This window comes from Podarcis vaucheri (genome assembly GCF_965113315.1).
Source record: "Podarcis vaucheri genome assembly, chromosome: 11".
NCBI classification, from domain to species: domain Eukaryota; kingdom Metazoa; phylum Chordata; class Lepidosauria; order Squamata; family Lacertidae; genus Podarcis; species Podarcis vaucheri.
In genome coordinates this window covers 7,691,068-7,707,017 of record NC_138749.1, presented here as the reverse complement: position 1 = coordinate 7,707,017, position 15,950 = coordinate 7,691,068, and the positions used below count along the sequence as shown (strand labels likewise).

The following is a 15,950-nucleotide window of genomic DNA, read 5'->3' as shown; positions in this document are numbered from 1 at the left end:
CTGTGAACTGCCCTGAGATCTGCGGAGGAAGGGAAGCATACAAATTCAACAAATAATCAAATAATAATCAATAGATGGGCCTGCTCCTTAAGTTTCCATGTTGTTCCTCCACCACCCGTTTTGCACCCTGCCTGGCAGAACTAAATCCATCCCACTCCCTCGACTTCCTCCTCCTCCTGTTCCCAGCACCAGACAAGAGTCCTGCTCTGTTTTGCTTCAAATTCTGTACCTGCTCATCAACCCTTCCCCACGATTCGCAAAACTGGAAGAGAATATGCAAAAGTCTATAAATCGCAAAAAAAACAAATTATGCAAATGTGCTTTATTTGCATAATGTATACCAATCACCAATTTCAGCTTTTCTTGGCACTGAATCTGGCTCACATGGGTGGGATGTGGGAGGAGGGGGGACGATAGAAGAAACTTCATCTATTGTGCAGCACAGACTACATATGGTCCTGTCTATGGGAGTCATGAGTAACATCCATCCTTCCAGGATCTTCTTTTAAAAAAGAGCTCATTGTCTCTTAGACCCACAAAAAAGGCCCTTTTTATAAATAAAAAAAGATGCTCTCAACCAACAGATGTTGGGGATGAAAAATCGCTAAGGTGATAGGAAATTTATTATTTATTTATGGGACCACCATCTGTTCTATGTAGGATTCTTGCATGCAGAAGAAACTCTCTTTTTTTTTTACTAGACAGCCTTAAAAGGATCAAAGAAGAAGCTTACACCAGTTTTGCATCTTTCTTAATAGTCCGCAGTCAAATCAATGACAAGTGTGTGAATCAAGCTCGGAATATTTGATCCATTTGGAGACATTGCCAGGTTTTCTCTCCCGTGTGAGCTTTGCTTTTTCTTGAGAATCAGGCAAAGCCACAGAGAACATTGGCTGCCTCCGTCCTCTGCTGCCCACTCCATTCACGTATGTTTGTGGATGAAACCCTGATGAAACCCTGCCTCAGTCCTTCTTGAGGTCATGGGAAGATTTCTAAGTTAAAGCAGGGTGCTTCTCAACCAAGTCAAGCAGAGCAGGTAGCCTTGTAGTAGAAACCACTGACTTACCTGAGAGCAGCCATCTTTCCCTGTGTGAGTCCTTGGCCACAGTTGTTGTTTTTTAGTTGTTTAGTCGTGCCCGACTCTTCGTGACCCCATGGACCAGAGCACACCAGGTACTCCTGTCTTCCACTGCCTCCCGCAGTTTGGTCAAACTCATGCTGGAAGCTTCAAGAACACTATCCAACCATCTCATCCTCTGTCACCCCCTTCTCCTTGTGCCTTCCATCTTTCTCAACATCAGGGTCTTTTTCAGGGAGTCTTCTCTTCTCATGAGGTTGCCAAAGTATTGGAGCCTCAGCTTCAAGATCTGTCCTTCCAGTGAGCACTCAGGGCTGATTTCCTTCAAAATGGATTGGTTTGATCTTCTTGCAGTCCATGGGACTCTCAAGAGTCTCCTCCAGCACCATAATTCAAAAGCATCAATTCTTCGGCGATCAGCCTTCTTTATGGTCCAACTCTCACTTCCGTACATCACTACTGGGAAAACCATATTAACACCATACATTTAAAGAACTAGGATATCGCTTGTAACAGGCACATCTTCACCCAAAGGATTGTGGGATACATAGTTTGTTAAGAGTGCAGAGTTGTTAAAGGTAAAGGGACCCCTGACCATTAGGTCCAGCGTGGCCAACTCTGGGGTTGCGACTCTTATCTCACTTTATTGGCCGAGAGAACTGGCTTACAACTTCCAGGTCATGTGGCCAGCATGACTAAGCCGCTTCTGGTGAACCAGAGCAGCGTACAGAAACACCGTTTACCTTCCCGCAGGAGCGGTACCTATTTATCTACTTGCACTTTGAGGTGCTTTCGAACTGCTAAGTTGGCAGGAGCAGGGACCGAGCAACGGGAGCTCACCCCGTCGTGGGGATTCGAACCGCTGACCTTCTGATCGGCAAGTCCTAGGCTCTGTGGTTTAACCAGAGTTGTTAGGAGACCCCTATTCCCATTCCCAGAGAGGTTTAACAGTGATATCAGTGCCTTAAATTCATGGTATGAATGTGGCCAAGGACACAGAGAACAGAGGCCACTCTTTCTGTTACAACCCTACCAAATCTCTTTTACACAGAGTGATTTAATAGCCAATCCCTCTTCATGGGGAACTCTGGAAATAAGGGGCTCCTAACAACTCTCAGCATCCTGCACAAACTGCAGCCCCTAGAATTTTTTGGGAAAGCAGTGACTGTTATATCATAGTGCTTTAAATGCATGGTGCGAATGTTGCCTTGGTGGGGGTTTGTATGGAACCAGAACCACCCAACCCCAACAAAATGTCTGAGATTGCAGCTCAAATTATAACTCAACCACCATGTCAAGAGAGAGAGGGAGGAAGAGAGAGAAGATGATAGGACAAAGAGAAAGCAAGAGTGAAAAGGAAATGGGTGACTATTTTTGACCTGCTACTGGTATGCAGTGCCAATTACTTTCCACCATTAGAACATGGTCCTCAGTTTCTAGTAAGGTTGCCCACCCCTACTGAGACATCCTGAAGCTGTCCTTGTTATTTTTCAAATGCTTTCCCAAGACTCTCAAGCCTGACTTGGGTTAGGTCAAAGGCCTGGAAACGATGCCTTATGAGGAACGGCTAAGGGAGCTGGGCATGTTTAGCCTGGAGAAGAGGAGGTTAAGGGGTGATATGATAGCCATGTTCAAATATATAAAAGGATGTCACATAGAGGAGGGAGAAAGGTTGTTTTCTGCTGCTCCAGAGAAGCGGACACGGAGCAATGGATCCAAACTATAAGAAAGAAGATTCCACCTAAACATTAGGAAGAACTTCCTGACAGTAAGAGCTGTTTGACAGTGGAATTTGCTGCCAAGGAGTGTGGTGGAGTCTCCTACTTTGGAGGTCTTTAAGCAGAGGCTTGACAACCATATGTCAGGAGTGCTCTGATGGTGTTTCCTGCTTGGCAGGGGGTTGGACTCGATGGCCCTTGTGGTCTCTTCCAACTCTAGGATTCTATGATTCTATGATTCTAGGAGAGAGATGAGCAGTTAGAATGGAGCTGAGTCAGGAATGCCTTTTTGCCAAAGTAGGGCTTCAAGAGATTCTCAAAGGAGGAGAAGGAGATGAAGAAGTTATTTCATGCATGGTGGATGAACAAGGTGGGCGATAGGGAGAGGGTTTCAGTGCTTGCCTCCCCCTTTTCTTATAAGGGAAAATTAGGATGTGTTGAGGAGATATGTCCAATAGAAGACTTGAAAGTCTAATGCGCTGGAAGAGAAAAGGGCATGGACTGACACCAAGTAAAGGCCAGGCACTTAGGGATTTTAGAGGGAAATTCTTCACGTTGACGGTAATTGATTTCTGAAATGGACAAAGAGAGCCAGCATGCTGGCAACAAATTTAGCAAGCATTTAGAAGGAGAGGCTTAGAACGGAAGAAAGGTTGTAGTTGATACAGAAATGGAGCTCTTTCTGCAACTGGATGGGGGGAAATGGACTAGTGGTGAAGATCAGATACTGGGTAAGATCTGCTAAATGTAAGAGACATTTGGGAAACTGCAAAATCACATTAGGTTAATTGGCTAATTGTCTGGGGGTCAGGGCCCCAGCAGCAGCAAAGAAGCTGAGACAGAGAGGCAGGAGTGGGTGGGCTAGTTGTGTATGGATGGTCAGATCTATCAATTTCAGTTTCTTGTGTTTTTCTAATTTAAATTCAGGTCTGCACAGTTTCTCATCAGTGCATTCATTTTTAAAGTTCTCCTGAAAATTCATCAACATTTCAATATAAATTTCTCCTAATATGCACAGGTTTTATGCAGGTTTTCCAAATGCAATGCATTTTGGTATGCTATTTTCATTAATACATGCACACTTTCATAGATCCTTTTTTGTCCACATGACTTGGCCGGAGAACTGCATTGTATAATTTGGAGAAGCACAATTTTCAAAGGATGGCTGTGTTTCAGTTCATGCATTGTTTTGAAAAGTGCAAATTGGATAGGTTCATCTTTAAATGTGAAGCACATCCCATTTTCTCCCATCCCCAGGCTCTGGCTGGGATCTGTGACACTGACACAATAAGCAAGCAGCATTGGATAGGGACAAGCTTGGTGCAAAAGTGATGGAGATGCTTCTGTGCTTTCTCCAGAAGCTAAGGCAGCTGACAGAGAAAAGTCAGAAGCTGGAAAACAGGGGACAACTTGGGAACTATAGATAGAGGCACTGGAATGGATAGGAAGAAATCTATTCAGCTTTGCTCTGAGATGGAGAACTGGGGAGATGGAAAAGAATTAAAGGGGCTTTCTAATCTCTTTCCTTCCACCAATGGACATAGATAACAGCTGGAGCAAACCAATGAGTGAGACAATATTTGCAATATTTGCAAACAGTCCTAGCTGCTTCTTCCTGTTAGCCACTGGTTTGCTGGCAGAGAGGAAACAAAGGAGCTGCAATAATCAAGCACATGATTTATAAGCAAAAGTTTCCAGGTCCAAATCCCTGACATTTCGTTTGTCCACACATATAGCCATGCATATGCTCCACCACTGTGCTTTGGCCCTGTGGTGATCACACAGGGTCCCCGGACGTTTGACGGTCTATTGATCCCTGTGCCACCACTGTGCTCGCTTCCCCACTGCCACCAACCCGTTACTCTCGGGTACACACTGAGTCCAGCCAGTTATTAAAATTGAACCAAATAAACAAGTTTATTTTATAAGCGTTAACAGGTTTATGGTTTCTCAGATAAAATTCTTGTCAGTTTCTTAACTTTAGTTTCTTTACCAGCCTGTACCTTCCACAGCGGGTGGCGCTGTGGGCTAAAGCCTCAACGCCTAGGGCTTGCCGATCGAAAGGTCGGCGGTTCGAATCCCCGCGGCGGGGTGCGCTCCCGCTGCTCGGTCCCAGCGCCTGCCCACCTAGCAGTTCGAAAGCACCCCCGGGGGCAAGTAGATAAATAGGTACCGCTTACCAGCGGGAAGGTAAACGGCGTTCCGTGTGCGGCTCTGGCTCGCCAGAGCAGCGTTGTCACGCTGGCCACGTGACCCGGAAGTGTCCCCGGACAGCGCTGGCCCCCGGCCAATAGATGTGAGATGGGCGCACAAACCCCAGAGTCTGTCAAGACTGGCCCGCTCGGGCAGGGGTACCTTTACCTTTACCTTACCTTCCTAATACCTTCTGACTAATTCTCTCAACTGTTTGACTGACTCCTCTTAACAGATTCTCTCCCTCTCTCACATCAGACTAACCCAAACCACAGACTTATCCTCTCCCTCTCTTCTCTAACTCCAGACTGGCTTCTTAACAACTCTCACTCTAATTCTAACAACTCCTCCCCTTGGGTTCCTATTGGTTAGGCATTTTACAATTAGTTAACCCTTTCCTTATGAACCCAGTATGATGTCACACACCTAGGAGGGCAAACGCCACAGGCCGTTTCCCTGTTTTTCCACATAAGGCTTCAGATAGGTCTGTTTGGCTTTCTGGCATGGGCAGCATTGTAGGTGGGCCCTGGGGCCACTCCCATGAACCAGCATATGGCAGGCTGGATCATCCCCTGCTGCTGAAATTGACCAATGGCAGCAGGGCCTTGTGGGCATTCCTCTTGGTGCAGGATCAACTACCCAATGGTGGCACCTGACCCCACCCCCATGACCAAGATAAAATGTGACCTGCCAGGCCACTCGGAATGCTGAGATGGATAGACCAATGGTCTGACTTGCTCTGAGGTAGCATCCTGTGTTCCAAACACCAAGGACTCTGCTGGAGGAAACTACCGTATTTTTCGCCCTATAGGACGCACTTTTTCCCCTCCAAAAATGAAAGGGAAATCTGGGTGCGTCCTATGGGGTGAATGCAGGCTTTCGCTGAAGCTTGGAGAGCGAGAGGAGTCGGTGCGCACCGACCCCTCTCACTCTCCAAGCTTCAGGAAGACATCCGCAGCCTAGGCAGCCCTGCAGGAGTTCCTGCAGGGCTGTCTAGGCTGCAGATACTAGTCTGCTTCCCAGAGCGCCGGGTGCGCTGTAAGCAGAGCTCCCGGCACTTCAGGAACACACCTGCAGCCTAGGCAGCCCTGCGGGAGGTCCCGCAGGGCTGTCTAGGTTGCGGATAGCAGCCTGCTTCCCAGAGCGTTGGGCGCCCTGAAAGCAGAATGCTCGGCGCTTCGGGAACACCTCCGCAGCCTAGGCAGCCCTGCAGGAGTTCCCCGCAGGGCTCCCCACGCTGCGGATAGCAGCCTGCCACCCGGTGTGCGGGGCACCCTGAAGCAGAGCGCCCCTCGCACCAAGCATACATCTGCAGCATGGGGAGCCCTACAGGAGTTCCCCGCAGGGCTCCCCATGCTGCGGATAGCAGCCTGCCGCCCGGCGGGTGGGGCACCCTGAAGCAGAGCACCCCTCACGCCGGGCAGACATCAGCCAGCCCCACAAGTTCGGGGGACAGCAGGGAGGCGCAGCGCCGCCATCCCGCTGCTCCTCGACCTGGTTCGGTTTCCCCGACCTGCTTTTGGGGGGGAAATAAAGGGATTTTCCCCCCTTTATTCCCCCCCAAAAAACTAGGTGCTTCCTATGGGACGGAGCGTCCTATGGGACGAAAAATACGGTAATATCCACCTAGTCCAGCATTGTTCATCCTGCAGTGACTACACTGATGCCTTCAGAGAAGCCCCAAAAGAAGGACAGGAAGCCTTTCCCCACTGGTACCATAGAACCAAAGACTCATAGAAGTGGAATGAACCCCAAGTGTCATCTGGTCCAACATCCTGCAATGCAGGAATCACAGCTAAAGAATCCCCGACAGATGGCCATCCAAACTCTGTTTATAAACCTCCAAGGAAGCATAGTTCACCACTTCCCAAGGTCCGTTCCATTGTTGAACAGCTCTTACCGCCACAAAGTTCATCATAATATGCCATCATTATTAGGAATAGAGAGCAATTGGCTGTTAGAAACTTGGAGGTATCAATCATCCTAGAATTTCACAGTGGGAGTGTTTGGTGCATAGGTCTAGAAAACTGGGGACAGGAGAGTTAGAATTATGTGCAATCCCAAGGGAGGGAAGGCGCATCATGTTCATATCAGGCAAGATAAATGCACAGTATCCCATTAGATTAAAGAGCTGTCAAAACAGGTTGGTTGATCCTGTTGTGTGACAGTCGTGACCCACCCCTTTGCTAGGAAAAGGTTGTCAGAGAACAAACCACACAGGTATATGAGCCCTGTTTATAGGCAAAGGTAATGCCAGGAAAGTGTGTTCTGATAAGATATTAGAGTTACAAACATCATTCAAACTTGCTCTGTAATAAATCCCACGTCTGGCTGAATTTTCTATAATTTTATTGGCAGGTTCTCCCTTCAGGGCTTGTTTATAAGATCAGTTATATCTAAGCTGCATTTGCAGCTCACTCTTTTCCTAAATTAACAAACCACTGGTCAGCAGATGGAAAAGAAGACAGCAGTTGAGAATGTCCCACATAAATTTCCAGGCTCCAGTATGAATCCTACCCAAAGGGGCGGTTAATTTGTAGAGTGGGGAGAAGAGACTGGAGCTGAGTTTCCCGTTATCCTGATAATATCTAGACTGGGATGCTTTCAGGCAGAGATATTCAATGTGGTGCTTTCCAAAGGTGGTTGGACTACAGCTCCCATCATCCCTGGCCATTGGCCATATTTATTGGGGTGGATCCTTGTTTCTTATGGAGCTGCCTATACAGTGGTGCCTCGCAAGACGAAAAGAATCCGTTTTGTGATTCTCTTCGTCTAGCGGTTTTTTCGTCTTGCGAAGCAAGCCCATTGACGGATTAGCGGATTAGCGCTATTAGCGGCTTTTAGCGGCTTTTAGCGGCTTATCAGCTTATCAGCTTATCAGCTTATCGGATCAGCTGATAAGCGGTTTAGCGGCTTAGAAAAAGGGGGGAAAAGAAAAAAACCCTGCAGGAACTCGCAAGACGTTTTCGTCTTGCGAAGCAAGCCCATAGGAGAGTCGTTTTGCGAAGCACCTCCAAAACGGAAAACCCTTTCATCTAGCCGGTTTTCCGTCTTGCGAGGCATTCGTCTTGCTGGGCACCACTGTAAAACCTTTTGGAAATTAAAGTTGGTTCCAAATACCATAAACTAGTGCTGTGCCAAAAGAGAAAAGCACATCTGCCTTGAAAAACAAATAAATTTCCAACTGTTAAAGAGGAAAATTCAAAAATTCAAAAATCACCAAAGGGGAAGAAAAATAGTTGCTGAAATTCTCGTAGGCAGGATGCATGAAGATATAAGAAAAGTTTGCTGGATCAGACTAATGGTCCATTTAGTCCCGGTCCACCAGTGGCCTACCAGATGCCTGTGGGAAGCCATCAAGCAGGACCTGGGTACCACAGTATTCTGCCCATTTGTGATTCCAAGCAACTGGTATTCAGAAGCTCTGGCAGCAGATTCAGAACATGGCCTTCATGGCTAGTAGCCAATGATAGCTTTATGCTCCATGAATTTGTCCAATTTTAATGTCACCGACATTTATGGGAGTTATTAAATCTTGTGGCAAGAATGGCAGACGCAACTGATAGACTATATGGAATAGGCAGAAATGACTGGCAGAATCCGGGACCTGGGAGAAGAGACAGTGGAAGAGGATTGGAAAAAGTTCAAGGACTACTTGCAAAAGCATTGTAAATTGTATGAATGTTAAGATGATGCAGGATAGAAAATAATCTGGCATTAGTAATTTAGTGGAAAGAGGTATGAGAATAAGCGAACTATAAGAACAAGGTTGAAATTTTGAGTAATATTATGTCAAATTTAAATATCTAAATATTTGATAACAAAGTTTAAAATTGGAGACATAATATTTGAAAAATACAAAATAAGATTTGAAAGAAGGTGAAGTACTGCTGAATATAACTTTATAAACGGGAACGCAGGAAAGGGAGATGTGAGGAAGTCTGAAAGGAAAGCTATGGAAATTTGGTTTATTGAAATCTAATTATGCTGTATGTTTTTTGTTTTTTGTTTACTTTTTCTTTTTATGTTGGTGATGGTGTTTTTTGTGTTTGGTGATGTATTGTTTAAAACCTTTAATAAATATTTTGTAAAAAAAAAGGAGTTATTAAATCTTGTGGGAGCAAGTTCTAGAGTTCAGTGATGCGCTGTGTTGAGTTTGCCCTGAGGGATAGCTCCATTGGTAGAGCATGAGACTCTTAATCTTAGGGTTGTGGGTTCAAGCCCCACAATGAGCTAAAGATTCCTGCAATGGGGGTGTCCCTATTTCCATCCCAAAAAATATTGGAGGGTAGGCTGCACTGTCTTCCTGGGTGCCCAAACTTTGGTCAAAGCCCCAAGAAAGATATCCTTTAAGTAAGGTAAAGGTAAAGGGACCCCTGACCATTAGGTCCAGTCGTGACCGACTCTGGGGTTGTGGCGCTCATCTCGCTCTATAGGCCGAGGGAGCCAGCGTACATCTTCCGGGTCATGTGGCCAGCATGACTAAGCCGCTTCTGGCGAACCAGAGCAGCGCACGAAAACGCCGTTTACCTTCCCGCTGGAGCGGTACCTATTTATCTACTTGCACTTTGATGTGCTTTCAAACTGCTAGGTTGGCAGGAGCAGGGACCGAACAACAGGAGATCACCCCGTCACGGGGATTCGAACCGCTGACCTTCTGATCTGCAAGTCCTAGGCTCTGTGGATTAACCCACAGCGCCACCCGCATCCCTAAGTAAATGGGTCTTTTTTTGAGTCAGGAAATATGGGCAGGCAGGGAGGCTGCAGATAACACACACAAACCACTCTTGGCCACGTTGAAAGCCCCAAACCCCTCACCCACTGAAATTCTAAAATGATTGGAGAATGAGTCCGAAAAACAGAACCCTGTTTCATACCACTAGTATAAATTTGAGCCCTATTCATTCAAGAATTGACCCTCCCCATTGTCAATCATTGTGGGGCCTATGATCAGCAGATGAGGCATCATCAGTGGTGCCTCCACTGAGGGATGCTCAGTTGGCATGCATCCTTGACTGCCCAGCACATATACCTGGTATATCCCATAGCCATTCAGTCATTCAACCCTTCTACACCATATCTATTAAAATGCTCAGGATGGTTTGCAATGAAATCATGTCTGCCAGTTCACCTTGAACAGTCTTTTTTTGGTCATCCATTTATGCACATCCATCTACAAACATTGTCATATACCTATATTATCTATATCTATTCATTCAGCCTAGGTTGTTTGCTAGGAAGACCTTTAAAAGTGTGGCTGGAATATGTATACATATGAAAACAGAGATTACTAATAAAATGTCGGCATCATGTTTTCCTCTGTTTTATTAAGCAGCCTTGCAATGTAATCATTTCTTCTTCCATGTGCTGTGTTGAACCAGAGAAGCTTGACTTCCCTCCCCCCCACCCCCCACCCAAATACTTTTCTTTTTTTTAAGAAACCCTATTGTATAAAAATTTAATGAAGGCAAAGACCTTGAAAGTGTCATCGGCAATGCAAGCCAAATGCACATTTCTTTTGATAGAGTATGCAGAATAAAATGGCTAGCAGTTAAAATCCAGTGGAACGGCAATAATGCGAGCTTGTAATTCTATTTCTCATTCCCCTGATTACTGTCTGATGTTTTTGTTTATCACTGAATCACACGCCGGTCCCTTCATTTGCAGCCCTGTCGTGGGCAAACAACTCACGTTCCATCATGAAAAACACAAAAGGCCAGGAGAATAAATTGAACAACGTCCCCTCTTCCGCTACTTAAGGCTGCAATGATTCCAACTTTTTTATCCATTCCTCTCCCCTTCACCTCCCTTCTCAGCCCAATACAAATGCCATTATTTTAAGAATTGGAGAGTCTAATCCTCCCTAAATTACATTAAAGCACCTGTTTTCTGCCATTTTTCTTTTCTTTCTTTTTTTCCAGGAGTTCATACGAACATTCCTTGTTTAAATTAACGAGCTTCTGCAGAATTTGCCTTGTGGGAACTGAGGATGTAATTAAGGTTAGGAGCACATGTGCTTGTCTTAGTCAATGTTGGGGAGAGTGGTGTGTTGGTTGAAACATCTGAAATTGCATCTATTTAATTACTGGCACATTGAGGTCTGGTTCATACATGCATGTATGATCCTATGATCCTCAGAGTAGAGCCACATAAATGAATGAAGATGAAGTTGTAATACTGCTCTGTTCTGCCTTGGTCAGACCACACCTGGAATAATGTCTCCAGTCCTGGGTGCCATAATTTAAGAAGTATATGGACAAACTGATATGTGTGCAGAGGAGGGAAACCAAGATGATCAAGGGTCTGGAAACCAAGCCTTATGAAGAATGGTCAAGGGAGTTGGGTATGTTTAGCCTGAAAAAGAGGAAACTGAGAAGAGATATGGTAGCCATCTGCAAATATCTAAAGGGCTATCACATGGAAGAGGGAAGAGGCTTGTTTTCTCCTGTTCTGGACCCAAACCAATGGAGTCAAGCTGCAAGAAAGGCGATTCAAACTCAAACATCAGGAAGAACTTTCTGACAGTAAGAAATGTTTGGCAGTGGAGCACTCTCCCTCAGGAGGTTGTGGACTCTCTTTCCTCAGAGGTTTTTAAAGCAGAGGTTGGATGGCCATCTGTCGTGGATGCTTTGGTTGAGATTCCTGCATTGCAGGGGGTTGTATAAATGTCACTCAGCTTCCCTTCCAACTCTACAATTCCATGCTGCTATATTTCTGTGGCTGCATTTAAATCATGGTTACCTGCCATCTGCAAATTAGTAGATGCATATGTTATGCAATTCTGCCTCTGTCTGTCTGTCTGTTTGTCTCTGTGTGTTTGTGTGTGTCTCTGTGTGTGGTGATGCATAAATGACCAGCTCCTACATCTGACTGCCTTGAATTGGCCAGCATCTGCCCTGTTCAAAACCTTGATGGGAAACCACTGGAACGACCAGTCCTTTAAAGCCAACTTCAAGAGATATTTAAATCTGCAGTCTATGCCCAACACTTAACTCAAGCACAGATACTTGCTCTGTAGCTGAGGGCGATGTAAAACGAGAAGATATGCATGACATGAAAAGTTGTAACATACTTTCTTCTCCTCCTTCTTCTTCTCTCTCTCTCTCCCCCCCCCACACCCTTACCCTTACATGAAGAATTTATCTTCTCAGTCACGCTCGGTATCATTTTTCACAAATGAATGGCTTTCTCCTATTTATGCGCTGTGCTGTTTCTGGCTATCAAAATGAATAATGCTTTGGGAGAAATGTTATATTAAAAAGAAGAGAAAGGGAGAGAAAAGAGAGGGCAGGTTTCTTCTAAGTGGGAGGGGGATAAGTGTGTTGTTGTTGTTTCTAAGTCCCATTTTATCCTGTTTGTGTCTTGGGCCATGTTGATGCCACATTTCCCAAGAGGTGGTTGTTTTTAAAAATCATCATTGGTTTCCATTCTCATTCAAATTAAACCAGTTCAATTAAATTAAATTAAAACCTCTATTTCACGCAGTGGTATTGACTCCAGCATAAAGACCACATCCCCATTGATGGCTGGATTCCCTTGCCTTGATAGCTCAGTGAAAACCACACCACTGATGTGGCACCAAGTTAGTGGCATATTCCTTTTTTATTATTTTTTAAATAATATTTTATTAGCTTTTATCAATAGAAAAGTTGGAAAAAACAGAAAAAAAACAAATACAAAACAGATACAAAATACAAGAATACAAAAATACAAAATACAAAAATACAGACATTAAACACAAAAAAGAAAAAGAAAAAACACATATAAAAAACAAACAAAAATTCCATCTTTCTTATCTCCACTTTAGTTAACTTATTTTCCTGACTTCCTCACGTCTCCCATTTTTGTATCCCTTTTTTAAATTTAGTTCAGCAAATTCATATTCTATTAATTTATCGATTATTAATCCCCTCATACTTTTTGCCTTGTTGCTAGAGCCCCTTCAATTCATTTCAATGTCATCAGCATTCAAAAATTTTACAGTGTTTCTGCAAATAAATTTTAAATTTCCGCCAGTCTTCTTCCACCGACTCCTCTCCCTGGTCTCGGATTCTGCCAGTCATTTCCGCCATCTCCATGTAGTCTATTAGTTGCATCTGCCATTCTTCCAAGGTGGGTAGATCTTGTGTCTTCCAATGCTTTGCGATAAGAATTCTTGCTGCTGCTGTAGCGTACATAAAGAAAATTCTGTCCTTCTTTGACACCGATTGGCCAACAATGCCTAGGAGGAAGGCCTCTGGTTTCTTCGGGAAAGTATATTTAAATACCTTTTTCAGTTCATTATATATCATTTCCCAGGCATATTCCTTTTTTAAATAAAGTTTTATTAAAACTTTTCATGTTACATTAAAAAAATAATAATACCAAACTAAATTACGGTAATCTAAACAAAAAAAAAAAAGAAGGAAAAAAAAGAGGGAGAGAGGAAAAAAGAAGAAAAGTAAAGAGCTAAATGAATACAGAGTCCTCTCTCACAGATATATCCTAACTTTTATCCCATACAGAGAAGGATGTACTTCAAGCATCCCCAGCCTTCGGCCTTGGACTACAATTCCTGTGTCTTGGACTACAATTCCTGTGGGAATGTTCAGGGAGCCGGGAGAGGATATATTGTTTAATTATATCCTTTCCAACTTGCATTAACAAGTTCTATAATTTAGCAGAGTAACATTCCCCTTTTAAACTTACACAGCGGATAACTTGTTGCCAGGCTTGTTTAAGCCTCTAAAATAAGTTTCCTGGTAATTCCCCTTTTAAAAGGTAAAGGGACCCCTGACCATTAGATCCAGTCGTGATCGGCTCTGGGGTTGCGGCACTCATCTCACTTTATTGGCCGAGGGAGCTGGCGTACAGCTTCTGGGTCATGTGGCCAGCATGACTAAGCTGCTTTTGGTGAACCAGAGCAGCACACGAAAACGCCGTTTACCTTCCTGCCGGAGCGGTACCTATTTATCTACTTGCACATCATGCTTTAGAACTGCTAGGTTGGCAGGAGCAGGGACCGAGTAACGGGAGCTCACCACATCGCAGGGATTTGAACCGCCAACCGTCTGATCAGCAAGTCCTAGGCTCTGTGGTTTAACCCACAACGCCACCAGCATCCCTTTATTCCCTCCTAAAAAAGAATAGACAATACACCGTCTTGTATAAAAGTATAAAAATAGTTTATTCTGTTCACAAATGGATCCCAGAAGGCAGACTTAAGTTACAAAATATATACAAAAATGGAATCTATCCCATGAGAAGATAGTTCATTTGTCCTCTCAGGCTGATGCTTCTTTGACGAAAGCAAAATAGAGAAGAGAGAGATGTGGTGGCTAGTCCTGTGCTTTTGTTACCTGCACAGGTAAAGTCATGCCCACCTCTGGTCACATGTAGAGGAAGTTTGTCCCAGCACAGGAGGAAACAGCAAGTTTATCTACTGGCTGGACAAACATCCCTCTTCATATCTAAACATGTCCACTCTAGGAATGTTGTATTTGACTGCTCTGTGTTTCACACACCACAGGTCCCATCATCCCTGACCACTGGTCCTGTTAGCTAGGGGTCATGAGAGTTGTAGGCCAAAACATCTGGAGGGTCGCAGGTTGGGGATGCCTGATGTACTCACTCATCTCTCACCTGGGGCCATTTGCCTCCCCCCCCATCTCTTACCCTGGTAGAGCTCCCCTTCCCTGCCTCTCACATGTGGGCTTTCACTACCTGTCTGTCATCTTCATCTTCATCTGCATGCAATTTTTACCAAACTACAGTGAGAGAGAATATTAAGAAAGTAGTAATTGAATTCAAAAAAATAATTTTTTGAATTATGGTGTTGGAGGAGACTCTTGAGGGTCCCATGGACTGCAAGGAGATCAAACCTCTCCATTCTTAAGGAAATCAGCCCTGAGTGTTCACTGGAAGGACAAATCCTGAAGCTGAGGCTCCAAGACTTTGGCCACCTCATGAGAAGAGAAGACTCCCTGGAAAAGACCCTGATTTTGGGGAAGATGGAGGGCACAAGGAGAAGGGGATGACAGAGGATGAGATGGTTGGACAGTGTTCTCGAAGCTACTAGCATGAGTTTGACCAAACTGCAGGAGGCAGTGGAAGACAGAAGTGCCTGGCGTGCTCTGGTCCATGGGGTCACAAAGAGTCGGACATGACTAAACGACTAAACAACAACAACAACAGTAATTGAATAAAGAGAAAAAAGGGAAGTAAGGGGGGAAAGGAAAATACTGTAGGTCTAAAACAGATAAAAGTAACTTCCAGGTGTCCACCTGTCAGTTGTATATACAAAAATTCTTCAAAGTGGTCAAATGTTCAATCTAAATTAATATCCAACTGTTATTCCCTCTTCTGGGCCATATCTTGGACTCTCCAATTCATTAACTGCTGCAGTTCCTGCATTGTGGGGGGGGGGGGGTTTGGAGTAGATGTCACTTGGCATTCCCTTCCAACTCTACAATTCTGTGAACCAAAGCTCTGTCACTTTTTGAGGAAGATTCACATGTTCATTGGCCAGCACACTTTCCCCAAGACTTAGGCTCAGTTCTCCAAATCTCCCAATCTAATTGCTGCTGATTCTTTTCTTCAAAGTCGCTAATAGAATTTTGCATGCCACCCCAAACTCTGAGTGATGCAAGATTCCAGGGGTTCTAGGTGCTTGCCCAGGATTTGTGTTGCCTTTTCGGAATGAGGCCCAGTGGAAACTGTGGTGTCTTTATGGCATATGGTCTACTTACACATATATACAACCTGAGCCTACAATGGAGAGGTTCACAGCATTAATACCCCAAGAGAGTCTTGTTTCTCCCATTGCTGCAACCTTGGATTCAAACAGAAATCAACCATTGTGCTCTAACCTTCTCTCCAGCTTGCTGCCTTTAACAGCCTGCAACCTTTTCTCCTCTAGGTCACATCACACTCAACTCAAACTCAAACTCTGACTTTGTCTTCTAACTCACTCTGAGTTGTAT

General features: G+C 44.6%; 1 protein-coding gene across 1 annotated transcript in view; it reads left to right on the top strand.

The window, feature by feature from the left end:
* RIT2 (Ras like without CAAX 2) overlaps nt 1-12,072 on the top strand; it is a 263,520-nt gene extending 251,448 nt beyond the window's left edge. Inside the window, exon 5 of the mRNA XM_082242260.1 lies at nt 11,847-12,072. Coding sequence (XP_082098386.1) covers nt 11,847-11,981 — 135 coding nt within the window. The 3' untranslated portion in view covers nt 11,982-12,072. The remainder of the gene's footprint in view (nt 1-11,846) is intronic.
* Nucleotides 12,073-15,950: the final 3,878 nt, after the last annotated feature.